The 14280-nt window shown below is 47.9% G+C and overlaps 1 protein-coding gene across 3 annotated transcripts in view; it reads right to left on the bottom strand.

Annotated features, from left to right (window-relative positions):
• LOC143287571 (kazrin-like) overlaps positions 1 to 14280 on the bottom strand; it is a 144905-nt gene that overhangs the window by 21752 nt on the left and 108873 nt on the right. For all 3 annotated transcript variants that reach the window (XM_076595668.1, XM_076595667.1, XM_076595666.1), the window contains 3 exons: positions 7493 to 7885; positions 3229 to 3699; positions 2387 to 2547 (listed from right to left, as the gene is read on the bottom strand). In XM_076595668.1, the coding sequence (XP_076451783.1) occupies positions 2387 to 2547; positions 3229 to 3699; positions 7493 to 7667 (807 nt within the window). In that variant the 5' untranslated portion in view covers positions 7668 to 7885. The remainder of the gene's footprint in view (positions 1 to 2386; positions 2548 to 3228; positions 3700 to 7492; positions 7886 to 14280) is intronic.

Below are 14280 nucleotides of genomic sequence, written 5' to 3'. Positions count from 1 at the left end.
CACTTCTCCTACTCACACTCCTCCTTATCCACTGCCAGCTGTTAATGTAGGTAACACTATAGTGATAATTATAACGATGACAATGATGACGATGATAAGGAAGCAAGAGACTCTCTCGGCGATTTCTCATTTCTTTCGTTCGGAGAGGCGACGGGCGCAATAGCCGAGTGGTTAAAGCGTTGGACTGTCAATCTGAGGGTCTCGGGTTCGAATCACGGTGACGGCGCCTGGTGGGTAAAGGGTGGAGATTTTTACGATCTCCCAGGTCAACATATGTGCAGACCTGCTAGTGCCCGAACCCCCTTCGTGTGTATATGCAAGCAGAAGATCAAATACGCACGTTAAAGATCCTGTAATCCATGTCAGCGTTCGGTGGGTTATGGAAACAAGAACATACCCAGCATGCACACCCCCGAAAACGGAGTATGGCTGCCTACATGGCGGGGTAAAAACGGTCATACACGTAAAAGCCCACTCGTGTGCATACGAGTGAACGCAGAAGAAGTTCGGAGAGGCAAGAAAAGGAAAAGAGGAGAAGAGAGTCAGGACAAAGGCGGGGGAGAGAGAAAGTCACAGAGATACACGGATACACACACACACACACACACACACACACACACACGCAGTGAACGCCTGGAGGCATGTGATACCATCACAAGAGAAAGGAAGTCCAGTGACGCCCATGGCCACACACACTGTGGCCACACACACCCACTGGGTCACCCGGTCATCTCACACTGACAACATCTGACTGAACCCCCCTTACCCCCTCCCGCCCCAACCCTCCCTCCTCCCCTCCCTCTTACCCCCTTCCCCCGATATGGATGGATGCGTGACTTCATACAGATTTCCACTGGAGAAAAAAATAAAAAAGAAAGAAAGAAGGTATACAGACGGATAACTGACATTTGACATTGTTGCTTATAGTCCAACCGACCGCACAGGGCCTTATCACGACTGCCTAACTGAATAATTTTGTTTTTAAATCAATCGCATTAAACATAAAGATCTGTCACATCCTAAACAAACCCACAAATCCTGCAAAGCAACAAAGTTCATGAACAATTTTCGTAACCATTAAGAAGGAAGAAGGGAGGGGGGGGGGGGGGGGGGAAAGAGGCAGAAACAAAAGAGAGCAATAGAAAACAGGAAATTTCTTGCTCAGTCACTCCAGAAGGTAGGGATGCTATTCATACGGAAAGATCCGCGGCATCCAACATGTGTGCAAACGGATACCTGGACAACAGTGCAATAAATAATTTGACTTTGTATATCCACGACTGTACATTTATATTTCTCTTCTACACTTCTTATATATATATATACACAACTGAATGCAATTTGATACGGTCATTATACCAGGCATTTTTTTTTTATCCAAGCTGCCTAAGGGGAGGTTCCCCACAAATATCATTTAAAAAACAACCACCACGAACGTGGAATGTGCAATGTCAGTGCAGTCTCTTTGTGTCACGAACACCATCACTGAGACGGAGAAACTCTTATATATATATATATGTGTGTGTGTGTGTGTGTGTACAATAAGTACACCCCGTTCTGCATTCATACTCATATCATTCTGTCCCTTCCAACCATTTTTTTTCTTTTCTTTTTTTTTTTTTTAGAATTCAGACGTTGAGCAAACGTATCAAAGTGAGTAACAAGTATCACACACACAAACATACACATACATGCACACACACACACACACACACACACACACTCTCTCTCCCTTTCGATTTCTCTCTTTCACACCAAACCTTTTAAACGTGTTAATCCTTTCCGGTCTTTTATAACGGCGTGGCGCCTGCTTTTGTGGCTGTATGACTCAGTGTGTTTGTGTGAGCGTGTCAGTTCAACGTTTCACACTCAATGTACAGGTCGTATTCCACTTCCCTACATTTCATTACTCCTTTTAAATCTCACACAGACATCTATCAGGCACACTATTATTACTCACTCAGTATGTTTGGGTCCGATCTGAATGCACAAAGGTGTTGTTTTTTTTTTATTTCATTTTTTCACAAATAAAGTTGTATACACCGTTGCAATGATAAAATATTTTCTCGGTGCGTTTTCTTGAAACAATTTTTAAAATGCAGTTTCACAATGCATATATATATGAATTATGTTGTACCATGTACTTATTGCGAAGTGCTTGACATATCCAGTCATGCAATTTACTGCATCATCAACAACAAAAGTGTAACAGAAAAACAACACCTGAGCAATGTTTTCACCAAAAATCAAGTTTCTCTCGCACAGCAATGTTACCTTTCATTCACTGAAATCTACGTTCCGCCATACTGACCAGCTTATTTCCCTTCACAATAAATACATAAATAAAACTTCAACAAGCGCCGCCGCGTTCAAGGTGACCTCTGACCTGTTTGATGCTTTCGTCACTCTCCTGCACGCGCTGCTCGTAGTTGCGGATAAAGTCCCGTAACTCTGACTCCTTGTCCTCCAGAGTGACGTAGAGCTGTTTCATCTGGTGCAGGAGTTCCACCTTCTCCGTCTTCAGCCTCTTCCTGTCGCCTTTCATGGCTGCAAGGTGGCACAATGGTTAAGACGCTCATCTGCCTCCGTGAGGGTCTGGGTTCGAATCCCGCTCTCGTCCACTCCCCTACGTTTGAGTGGAAAATCAAACTGATCGCCTGGTTATTCAGATGAGACGATAAATCGGGGTCCTGAGCGCACTTGGCGCACTGAACAAGAACCCGTGGCAACGAAAGTGCTGTCCTCCGGTAAAATTCAGTGGAAGAAATCCGTACCGATACTGGTACCCATGAACATGTGCATACATAACACACAGAGAAATCTGTTGTGATAAAAAGAAATACAAATACAAAACACACACACACACACACACAAACACACACTCCCTGCACACACATATACACACAAACACCCCTCTTCCTAAAACATATACATCATCCATACCTCAACACACAGACACACACCCTCCACATACACCCCCCCCCAGCCCACACCCCTCCTCCCCAACAAAAATCATAAACCCTCCATACACGAACACCCCTCTCCTCCACACACACACAAACATCCCCACCCTACACACACACACACACACACACACACACACACACACACACACACACACCCCTCCTCCCCAACAAAAATCATAAACCCTCCATACACGAACACCCCCCTCCTGCACACACACAAACACCCCCACCCTACACACACACACACACACACCACCCCCACCTTGCAGAGCCTCTTTAGCCCTGTTCAGCTCCTGGCGGGACTGGATCAACTCCAGCTTCAGCTCCCCGTAACTGGGGCACGCGGAGGGGGAGGGGGAGGGGGAGAGGGAAGGGGAGGGGAAGGGGGCACCTCCCTCCCCTGCCGCCACTCCCCCGTCCACCCCGCCACCACCACCACCGCCTCCCCGTAGTGACGTCACTTCCTGGCACAGGAGGCGGACCTGGTGCTCGAGACACGCGTTCTCCTCGCGAAGCTTGTGGATGAGGTGCTCCTGGCTGCTGCCATTGCTGGTGCCGACACTGTTGTTGTTGTGGTTGTTGCCGTGGCTGCGGCTGTCACCGCCGGCAATGCTGCCGCTGCTGCTGTTGTTGCTGTGGATGCTGCTGTTGAGGGTGCGGGTGGAGTCGGTGGGGGTCAGGGATCGGTCCGGGACAGTGATTCGTAGGGTGTCGTCTGTTGCTGCCTGGCAATCTGTGCAGAGAGGGATTGGTTGGGCGCGGGGGTGGGGGGTGGGGTGCAGGGGGTTTGGGGGTAGGGGGGAGAGAGGGAGAGAGAGAGAGAGAGAGAGAGAGAGAGAGAGAGAGAGAGAGAGAGAGAGAGAGAGAGAGATTGAATTATTACGTCCACATCAGAGCAATGATACGAGTAATACCACTGAACTAAAAGCACGGCAACTTTCTGCACACTGTGTGTTTCAGACAGTAATTGATTGATTGACATCCAAATGCCAAACCAAGGCAACTTTCTGTACACTGTGTATTTCAGACAGTAATTGATTATCTGACATCCAAATAGATAATTTTCGGAAAAAACCCTGATTTTTCTATCCCGAAGCACATTTGTTATCGTGAAGGCCAAACAGCAACAGTGACGATATCAAAAAGTATATTTCTCAACACTGGAAATTAAGTCAAATTGTATTGTGTAACTGTCGATGTTTATGTTTGTTTAAACCAAACAGGATTCACAGAAAAGATGAATTGTGTGGATGAACAGGGTGTGTGTGGATGGGGGGGGGATGAAAACACAGAGAGACAGAGACAGAGACAGAGAGAGAGACAGAGAGAGACAGACAGACAGACAGACTCAGAGAGAGAGGGGTGGGGGGGGGGGGGGGTAACAAACATGACAATGTCAGCACAATATGCGTACGTGTGTTTGTGTGCATGTGTGCGTGTTGCGTACGCAAGTGTGTGCGTCCGTGTGGCACGCATAGTGATATAACTATAAAACGAAACGAGGCATACAGCTATTGCATGATCACACAAACACCAGAGTAATCCAAATTTTGCTGTACTAAAATCGTGTTGGCGAAATTCTAAAGTAGTAATTGTTCAAATCGTGGAAAAAAAAGAAAAAAAGGATATGTTAATCTAGCATACAAACAGGCGTAAAAATGAAATAAAACGAAGCAAAGCAGAGATAGAGGTGCAGAGCACAAAAAGGGCGAGGCATATGGAAAGACAACGCGAATGACAGACGGAAAAGAACAAGATTAATGACACAGGACGTGGGCAGAACGACATACTCAGATGGAATTAAATGCAGCCTGTACAAAAAAGGTTAAGGAACACTTCATAAAGACAGGTATATTTCCGTAAACTGAGTTTGTTTTTTCCTTCATGATTTGATGTTGGTTTCTCACTGAACAGGTCTACACAAACTGTAACGTGTTTCGAACAAACGTGCTCAATGAGCAGCTTGCAGAGCACGATATAAGCTCAGGCTTGCTATTCCTTAAGTTTTCATTTGTCTTTATTGAACGCCGTATTTTGTCTTGCTTCTTGATATCAAAATGTTTAAAGCAATAGCTCGTAAAATGCGTTTGAAAAATCGATGTTTCAAAGAAAAAGTGGAAGCTATTCGTGGTTTATGAACGAAAGCTGTGTTGGTGTTTTTTTTTGTTTTTTTGTTTTTTGTTGTTGTTTGTTGTTGTTAAAAAAAGGTAAGTACACTGCAAGAAAACACCTCAAGTTGTGTGAGTGATTCTCAATTCGTTGCTTGAATACACCGCTGTTTGAATAAAATTCGGCATCGATTCGTTATGCGTCAAGAAGAAAACTGTGTAAGTTCCCAAGTGAGCAGTCACTAACTCCTGTGAACCCTGTAGATGAACAACAAACCAAACCAAACTAACAAACATACAAACAAACAAAAAGCCAAGAGATGGAAACAGCCTGTAACAGACGTACGGTGGACACCACACGGGCAGGCAGGCAAGGCATGAACACGGAACAAGACACAGGTGGAGGGAGATAACAACAATCAAGGGAGATAACAACCATCACCTGGCGCACAGACAACACACAACACGGAGACGGATATATATATATATATATATAGAGAGAGAGAGAGAGAGAGAGAGAGAGCCAGCGCCACCTGGCGGGGGAAGACACCACAGGGCGTTGACGGAACTCAGTGTCACAAAACAACAACAAAACACTGAGGCTGGGTCGATCCAGACACAACGAAACACTGTGAACAATGTTACCCCCCCCCCCCCCACCCCACACCCCAAAAAAACCAAACAACAAACAAACAAAAAAAACCAACAAAACAACAAGAAAAAAAAAAAAACAAACAAAAAAAACGGAGTATGGCTTCGTACATGACGGAGAAGAAGAAGAAGAATGTAAACAAAAAGGTGACTCGGTCAACGGTACGGTGGTCCGGCTCATCTCGAAGTGTATGACAGGAATGCGGGGAGGGGGTGTGTGGAAGGGAGGGTGTGTGTGGTGAGGGTGGGTGTGGGTGGGTACGGGGTGGTGCGGGAGGCTTGGGGAGTGGGGGGGGGGGGAGCGGAGATTGACTGGGCAATATAGAGATGGATGGACAAACATCAGTGTGGACAAAGCTACCCCGAGTGTTTGCAATGACACACACAGGGGGACGGAAAGCCCCAGGATGGGGGCAACACAGGTGCAAGTGGGGACTTTAACATTTGCATTAACCGGCCAACTATCCCATGGAGGTGGATGTAACAGAGGTGGACGTGGATGTAAAAAGGATATACATGGATGTGATGTAATAGGGGCAATGTAACATGGTTGGATGTCACAGAGTTGGACGTTGTGTAAAAAGGATATACGTGAATGTAACAAGGGTGGATGTAACAGGGTTGGGCGTGGATGTAACCAAACTGCACGGAAATGTAACAGGGGATGTAACAAGTGTGGATGTGGATGCAACAGGGGTGGGTGTAAGAACGGTAAATGTGGATGAAAAAGGTTTGCACGTGGATGTAACAGGGGTGGAAGTGGGTGTAAAAGGGGTGGACATAACAGGGATGGATGCAAGAGGAGTGGATGTAAAAACATAACAGCGGTGCATGTAACAGGTATGGGCGTGGATGTGACAGGGGGGTGGACTTGGATGTAACCGGCTGGATGGGATGTAACAGTGGCGGATGTGAATATAACAGTGATGGATGATGTAACATCCACGCAACACGTGGGTGTGGGCGCTGCAGCACAGGGCGTGAGCGTGACAGTACCGAGGTAGCTGGAGACAAGCACATACATGTGACGGACTGGAGTGGGATACATGAACATCAATGGGAGAACGGAGAAGAAACAACAACACTGAGATGAAAGACACACCAGACAAAGATCACAAATAGACGCACAGACAAAAGGACATGGCAACATTTTCTGTGCACTGGTCAGGTCACGGCAGAGAACAACATCCACAGACCACCTCTGGAACCAACAATAATGCACCATAACGAAGCTGCTCGCAAGATAGAAAGAAGCACACCACATCACACATCCTCCCCTCCACCAACACCCACCTTCCCCCGTTCCGACGTCACCACCACCACCACCACCACCAGCTTCACCATCACCTGACGTCACTGACTCCTCCTTGTTGGCGTCCGTCTTCTCCTCACCCCCCTCCTCATCCACCACCACCACCACCTTAGTCCTCCCTTCGTTTTTCACGTCCCCGCCACCATCACCGATACCACCACCATCACCACCACCACCACAACAACCACTGTCGCCGCCGGTACTACTATTGTTTTTGCTGCTGCTGCTCACACTGCCATCACCACCACCACCACCACCACCACCGCTGCCGGAATACTCATCTATATCCGTCTCTTTCACGCCGGCACGGACGCAGCCACCAACGCCTCCGACACCACCACCACCACCACCACCACCACCACCCTTGTCTTTCTCGTCCCGTTCGTCGTCCCCCATCCCCACCCCAGTCCCCGCACCACCACCATCACCACCATCACCACCGTCAGCGGACGTACTGCTGATCTCGGACAGCCTCTTGTTGGTGTCGGCCAGCTCCGCGCGCAGCGCGTGCACCTCGTGGTTGGCGGACTGCAGCGAGGAGTCGATGCGCACGGCCAGCTGCTTGTTCTCCTCCACCATGCTGCGGAACTTGCCCTGGGCGTCGTGCAGAAGGCGGCGGATCAGAACCATGGAGGCCTGCACGCTCTGCTGCTCCTTGGGCGTCAGGGTAGCTCCTCCACCCGGCGCCGCCGCCACCACCCCGTCCTCACCTGGCTGCTGGGCGTTACGGGTGGGAGGAGGCAGGAGGAGGGGTGGCGGGGAGGGGCTGTGGCCATGGGGGTCGGCCGCCGCCGGCCCGAAGATGTACTGCACGATCTGGTCGTTAAGCGAGTCCAGGGATTTGATGGCTGCAACATGTCAGGGGGGTGTGACAATGCTGACAACAATAATAATGACAATAACAATAATAATAACAACAATAATGATGATGATACTACTGTTGCTACTACTACCAATGATGATAAAAAGAACAACACAAACAACAACAACAACAACAACACTACTTCTACACTACTACTACTTCTCCTCCTCTTCCTCCTCCTCCTCCTACTACTACTGATGATGATGATGACACTACTACTACTGATGATGATGATGATGATGATGACACTACTACTACTACTACTGATGATGATGATGATAACAACAATAATAATAATATTCATCGTCATCGTAATCATCATCATCGTCGTGGGTATTCGTAAAGCGTTGTACCTCTGTAGCACTGAGTGACCAGAGCGCTAACAGGGTAGATGACGAGACTCAGAACACAGTCCAGTTTAACCAGCAGAGGTTTCTCTGGCCCGCTACAACAAGGGTGAAAATATGCCGGGTGGGGGTAGGGGGAACGTGAGGATCAGGGTATGTATGGAGGGTGATGGATATATCTATGGATAAGATAGATGAGGTAAATATGAAATCACATGACTGGCTGGTTAGTTGGTTGGTTGGCTGGTTGGTTGTTTGATTCGGCAGTAAACTGAAATGGAACAGTCAGTGGTTTGTAAGTTTGTGATCAACATGGTTCCTGGCTGTTTTGTGAGATCGTAACTCTCTCTCTCTCTCTCTTCAGTCAGACAGACAGACAAACAGAGAAACAAGTAGGCAAAAAGAACAGACAACTGTTTGGTTATCTTTAAGAAATGAAACTTAGCTGGCTGTTCTTTACATTCTATGTACCTCACGGCAGAGGCAAACCGATGAAAGAGCTTTTGGAGGAAAAACAAGCCCCCACAATCCCTCCCCCCCCCCCCCCCCAAACCACCTCCCCCCTCCAAAAAAGAAGAAAAAAAAACAACCACCACCACCTCACTCCAAAACCCTTGAAATAAACAAGAGACAGACAGAAAGAAAAAAGAGAGAAATATGTACATCAAACTACGACCACGCTGTCAGTTTCAGTTTCAGTTTCAGTTGCTCAAGGAGGCGTCACTGCATTCGGACAAACCATATACGCTACACCACATCTGCCAAGCAGATGCCTGACCAGCAGCGTAACCCAACGCGCTTAGTCAGGCCTTGAGAAAAAACAAAAAAAAACACAAAAAAAAACCCCCAAAACGGGGGAATAAATAATAGATAAGCTTACATAAATAAATAAATAAATGAATAATAATTATAATATAGAAAAAGGTAGTAGTAATAATAATAGTAATACTAATAAAATGATTTTTTTAAAAATAATTAAAAAATAAATAAATAAGACAACAATGGTGATAAATAAGCGAATAAATGTAAAACATGAAGACACACATTCACACACACACCCACACATGCACAACAGAAATGCACCACGCTGTCAAAAACGACAAATCAAAAGCAGCAATGAAAACAAGAATGACGATGCCCCCTCAAACAATCAAACCCGAACAACCAAGTTGCTTTCCTTGTGTGACGACAAAGTTTGTCTCACGTTGTCAGACCTTTAGTTCAACCAGTGAGGGCGCATGTCCCCATGATAACAGACACCTGTCTGGGAGTGGGCCGTAAACCGTTGATAGTACAGGGTGTGCACGTCGTTATAAATTGCCTGTCCATTCTGTTCTAAGCTTGGGTCATTGGGACTTGGGATTGCGATGGATGGACTGTCCCTGTCTCTCTCACTGTGTGTGTGTGTGTGTGTGTGTGTGTGTGTGTGTGTGTTTATGTGGTGTGTGTGTGGGTGTGTGTGTGTGTGTTTATGTGGTGTGTGTGTGTGTGTGTGTGTGTGTGTGTGTGTGTGAGGGTGCGCGTGCGAGCGTGCGTGTTTGTGTGTGTGAGTGCGCTTGTGAATGCGCGCGCGCGCGCGCGCGTGCTATTCACGCGCGCTCACGCACACAACTATAGAAGGGGAGTGGCGGGGGGGATGGGGGAAGGGGATGGAGACAGACAGACAGACATGCAGACGGGCAAAGTGCCGCAGACTGTGAGAGAGACTGAGCGGGACAGAGCACAAGAACGGACACACCGATACATCGAAGCCACCGTCTTACCCTTTCTCCTTGTCCCCCCAAAACACACCACACCATAATAATCCAGAAGTTTTCAATAGACACACACACACAAAATTATACACGCTTAAATTACTAGGAATGATCATATAAAAAAAAGAAAGTCAAAGGTATCCACACACCCTAAGAAAGACCCAAACGTGGAGGAAAACACAGACACAGACACAAACTCCAACAGCCCAAAACCACGAGGCCGTTTGCGGCAGACAATCCTCCGGCTCCACACTACCTGGGAAGTACCATGCCCAGAAACTATCTTTCATACAAATAACCTATGACAAATGAGTGAGGAACACGGTGACAAGCCACAACTACTCCCCCCCCCCCCCCGGACCCCCGCCACCCCCCCACGATCAGATATGAACCACACGGCCAGTTTTAGCGATCGGCCAACGAACAATAAAGATTTCTTACATACATAAAAAAAAAAAAAAATTAAGTATCAGCAGCAGCAACAATATTAGCAGCTCTTCTATTGTGAAGAACGGGTACAACACGATTCTATTTGTTAAATATGTGTTGGATGGCCTAATCATATTATATACTTGACTTACCAAATGTTCAAAGTTGAATAGATTGGCCAGTGATCCTCTCCCCTCTCCTCTCCCCTCTGCTCCCCCTCCCCCACCACCTTACCCACCTTCGTGTTTCTCTTCTATCAGGCCGATTCCTCTGGTGACTACAAATTTAATCTCATGTTAAAATTGATATTAGCATTATTTTACTATATCATGTATCTATTTGTTTATTTGTTTTATTTCATTACTTACTGTTTATGAATGTTATTTGATACAACTGATAATATGGTTCATCAGCCGTCATGTTAAAATTGAAGTGCAACGTTGTGAGCACAGTATAAGCTTTAAGCTTGTTGATGCTCTTTTGTCTTTGTTTGCACTGTAATCATGTGTACTGTTGAACAATTAAATATCATTTAAACCAAGAACGACCAAAAACAAACAAACAAACAAAACCTTCATAAATCTAAAGGTGCATAGACATACAGACATATTACGTTGGAAGCTCTAGTCAGACGAGATAGCCGGCTTCTGGGCATTCCAGCAGGGCAGCCAGGCGGTGAAACACGTAGATAGACAGACATTCACAGCCACCTGGATTGATCGGTGACTGGACTGACATACAGAGAAAGACAACTAGACAGACATCCACAGCCAACTGGATTGATTGGTGACTGGACTGACATACAGAGACAGACAACTAGACAGACATTCACAGCCAACTGGATTGATTGGTGACTGGACTGACATACAGACAGACAACTAGACAGACATCCACAGCCACTGGATTGATTGGTGACTGGACTGACATACAGAGACAGACAACTACACAGACATCCACAGCCACTGGATTGATTGGTGACTGAACTGACATACAGAGACAGACAACTACACAGACATCCACAGCCACTGGATTGATTGGTGACTGGACTGACATACAGAGACAGACAACTAGACAGACATCCACAGCCACCTGGATTGATTGGTGACTGGACTGACATACAGAGACAGACAACTAGACAGACATCCACAGCCACTGGATTGATTGGTGACTGGACTGACATACAGAGACAGACAACTAGACAGACATCCACAGCCACTGGATTGATTGGTGACTGGACTGACATACAGAGACAGACAACTAGACAGACATTCACAGCCACCTGGATTGATTGGTGACTGGACTGACATACAGAGACAGACAACTAGACAGACATCCACAGCCACCTGGATTGATTGGTGACTGGACTGACATACAGAGACAGACAACTAGACAGACATCCACAGCCACCTGGATTGATTGGTGACTGGACTGACATACAGAGACAGACAACTACACAGACATTCACAGCCAACTGGATTGATTGGTGACTGGACTGACATGCACAGACAGACAACTAGACAGACATTCACAGCCAACTGGATTGATTGGTGACTGGACTGACATGCAGAGACAGACAACTAGACAGACATTCACAGCCAACTGGATTGATTGGTGACTGGACTGACATACAGACAGACAACTAGACAGACATTCACAGCCAACTGGATTGATTGGTGACTGGACTGACATGCAGAGACAGACAACTAGACAGACATTCACAGACAACACACACACACACACACACAATCAAAAACGCCCGGAGGGGCTATATTCCACAGGGGGAAGGCAGGATTCTAACAGGAACACTGTCAGTCTGGCGTGGCGACCGGTTCGTTCCGGTCCAGTGAGTGTTGTGGGGACAGTTGGCCACAGGTGAGTGAGTCCACAGGTATGATGACAAGCACAAACACTTGGCCCACGCCTCAGTTCGCCGTCCCGCCCCTCTCTCTTTTATCCCACTATTCAATACCCCACACCGCCCACACACAGCTCGGACACAGATGGGACAGTGGCTATAGATATCGGAATAACTGCGCATGCCCGCGCTCACTCACACACAGCTTCCGCACACAAAGTAACAGAAACAGAGGCAGAATAAGAGAGAAATTCAGAGAGAGAGATAGAGGGAGAGAGAGGCGTGGCAGACAGACAAGACCCATAAATTTTGACATGACCTGAATTCGTAATAGACCCCAGTAAGTTGTCTGACCTTGACAAACGGTCATGTCAAGGTCATATATATGCTCATATTATAATAACTTTTTTTTCATCATGGAATTGGGAAAGCCATTTATTATACAACTTGACGTATTGTTGATTTTGTTTTCAAATGGCTGCGGTAATGGATGTAGGTGAACAGGTATTGGGGACATAGTATATCGTCATGGAGGAGCACAGTCATTAGCGATATTCGAGAGAGTTGCCTTTCTCGGTAACAGACGAGGCATATTACTCAACAAAGTGAAATGAACGTGTATGATTTTTACATTTACAAAATATATATTTTGTTTTGGTCAGTGAGTCATGGCAATCAATGACCCCGAAGCTGCAACACACCGCGATTATCACTGTTTAATTTTTACACACACACACACACACACACACACACACACACACACACACACACACACACACTCACAACCATCCCCCCTCCCCCCGTCATCCCCCCCCCCCCACACACACACACAGACGCATATTTGCTGAGCACGATAGCAGGTACACACACACGACATCGGAGCTGACAAAAGAAACGGATTACCTGGACAGAACGGGAGGGAGGATGAGGACCAACAGACAGGTAATGATGGTGGGGGAGGGGAGGGAGGGAGGATGAGGACCAACAGACAGGTAATGGTGGTGGGGGAGGGGAGGGGAGAGAGGATGAGGACCAACAGACACGTAATGATGGTGGGGGGAGGGAGGGAGGGGGGACCAACAGACAGGTAATGATGGTGGGGGGAGGGAGGGAGGGGGGACCAACAGACAGGTAATGATGGTGGGGGGTGGGAGGGTAGATGAGGACCAACAGACACGTAATGATGGTGGGATGTGGGAGGGAGGATGGGGACCAACAGACAGGTAATGATGGTGGGGGGTGGGAGGGAGGGGGACCAACAGACAGGTAATGATGGTGGGGGGTGGGAGGGAGGGAGGGGGAGGACCAACAGACAGGTAATGATGGTGGGGGGTGGGGAGGGGGACCAACAGACAGGTAATGATGGTGGGGGAGGGGAGGGAGGGAGGGGGGACCAACAGACAGGTAATGATGGTGGGGGAGGGGAGGGAGGGGGAGGACCAACAGACAGGTAATGATAGTGGGGGTGGGAGGGAGGGGGGGACCAACAGACCGGTAATGATGATGGGGGAGGGGAGGGAGGGGGAGGACCAACAGACAGGTAATGATGGTGGGGTGGGAGGGAGGGGGGGACCAACAGACAGGTAATGATGATGGGGGAGGGGGAGGACCAACAGACAGGTAATGATGGTGGGGGGGGGGAGGGAGGATACGGACCAACAGACAGGTAATGATGGTGGGGGTGGGAGGGAGGGGGGACCAACAGACAGGTAATGATGGTGGGGGGTGGGAGGGAGGATGAGGACCAACAGACAGGTAATGATGGTGGGGGGTGGGAGGGAGGGGGGATGAGGACCAACAGACAGGTAATGATGATGGGGGGAGGGAGGGAGGGGGACCAACAGACAGGTAATGATGGTGGGTGGGAGGGAGGGAGGGTGAGGACCAACAGGTAATGATGGTGGGGGGAGGGAGGGAGGGGGACCAACAGACAGGTAATGATGGTGGGGGGTGGGAGGGAGGGAGGGTGAGGACCAACAGACAGGTAAGGATGGTG

This window comes from Babylonia areolata, chromosome 11 (assembly GCF_041734735.1).
Source record: "Babylonia areolata isolate BAREFJ2019XMU chromosome 11, ASM4173473v1, whole genome shotgun sequence".
Taxonomy (NCBI): Eukaryota; Metazoa; Mollusca; class Gastropoda; order Neogastropoda; family Buccinidae; genus Babylonia; species Babylonia areolata.
The sequence above is the reverse complement of the archived record's forward strand: the minus strand, read 5'-3'. Positions and strand labels throughout refer to the sequence as shown.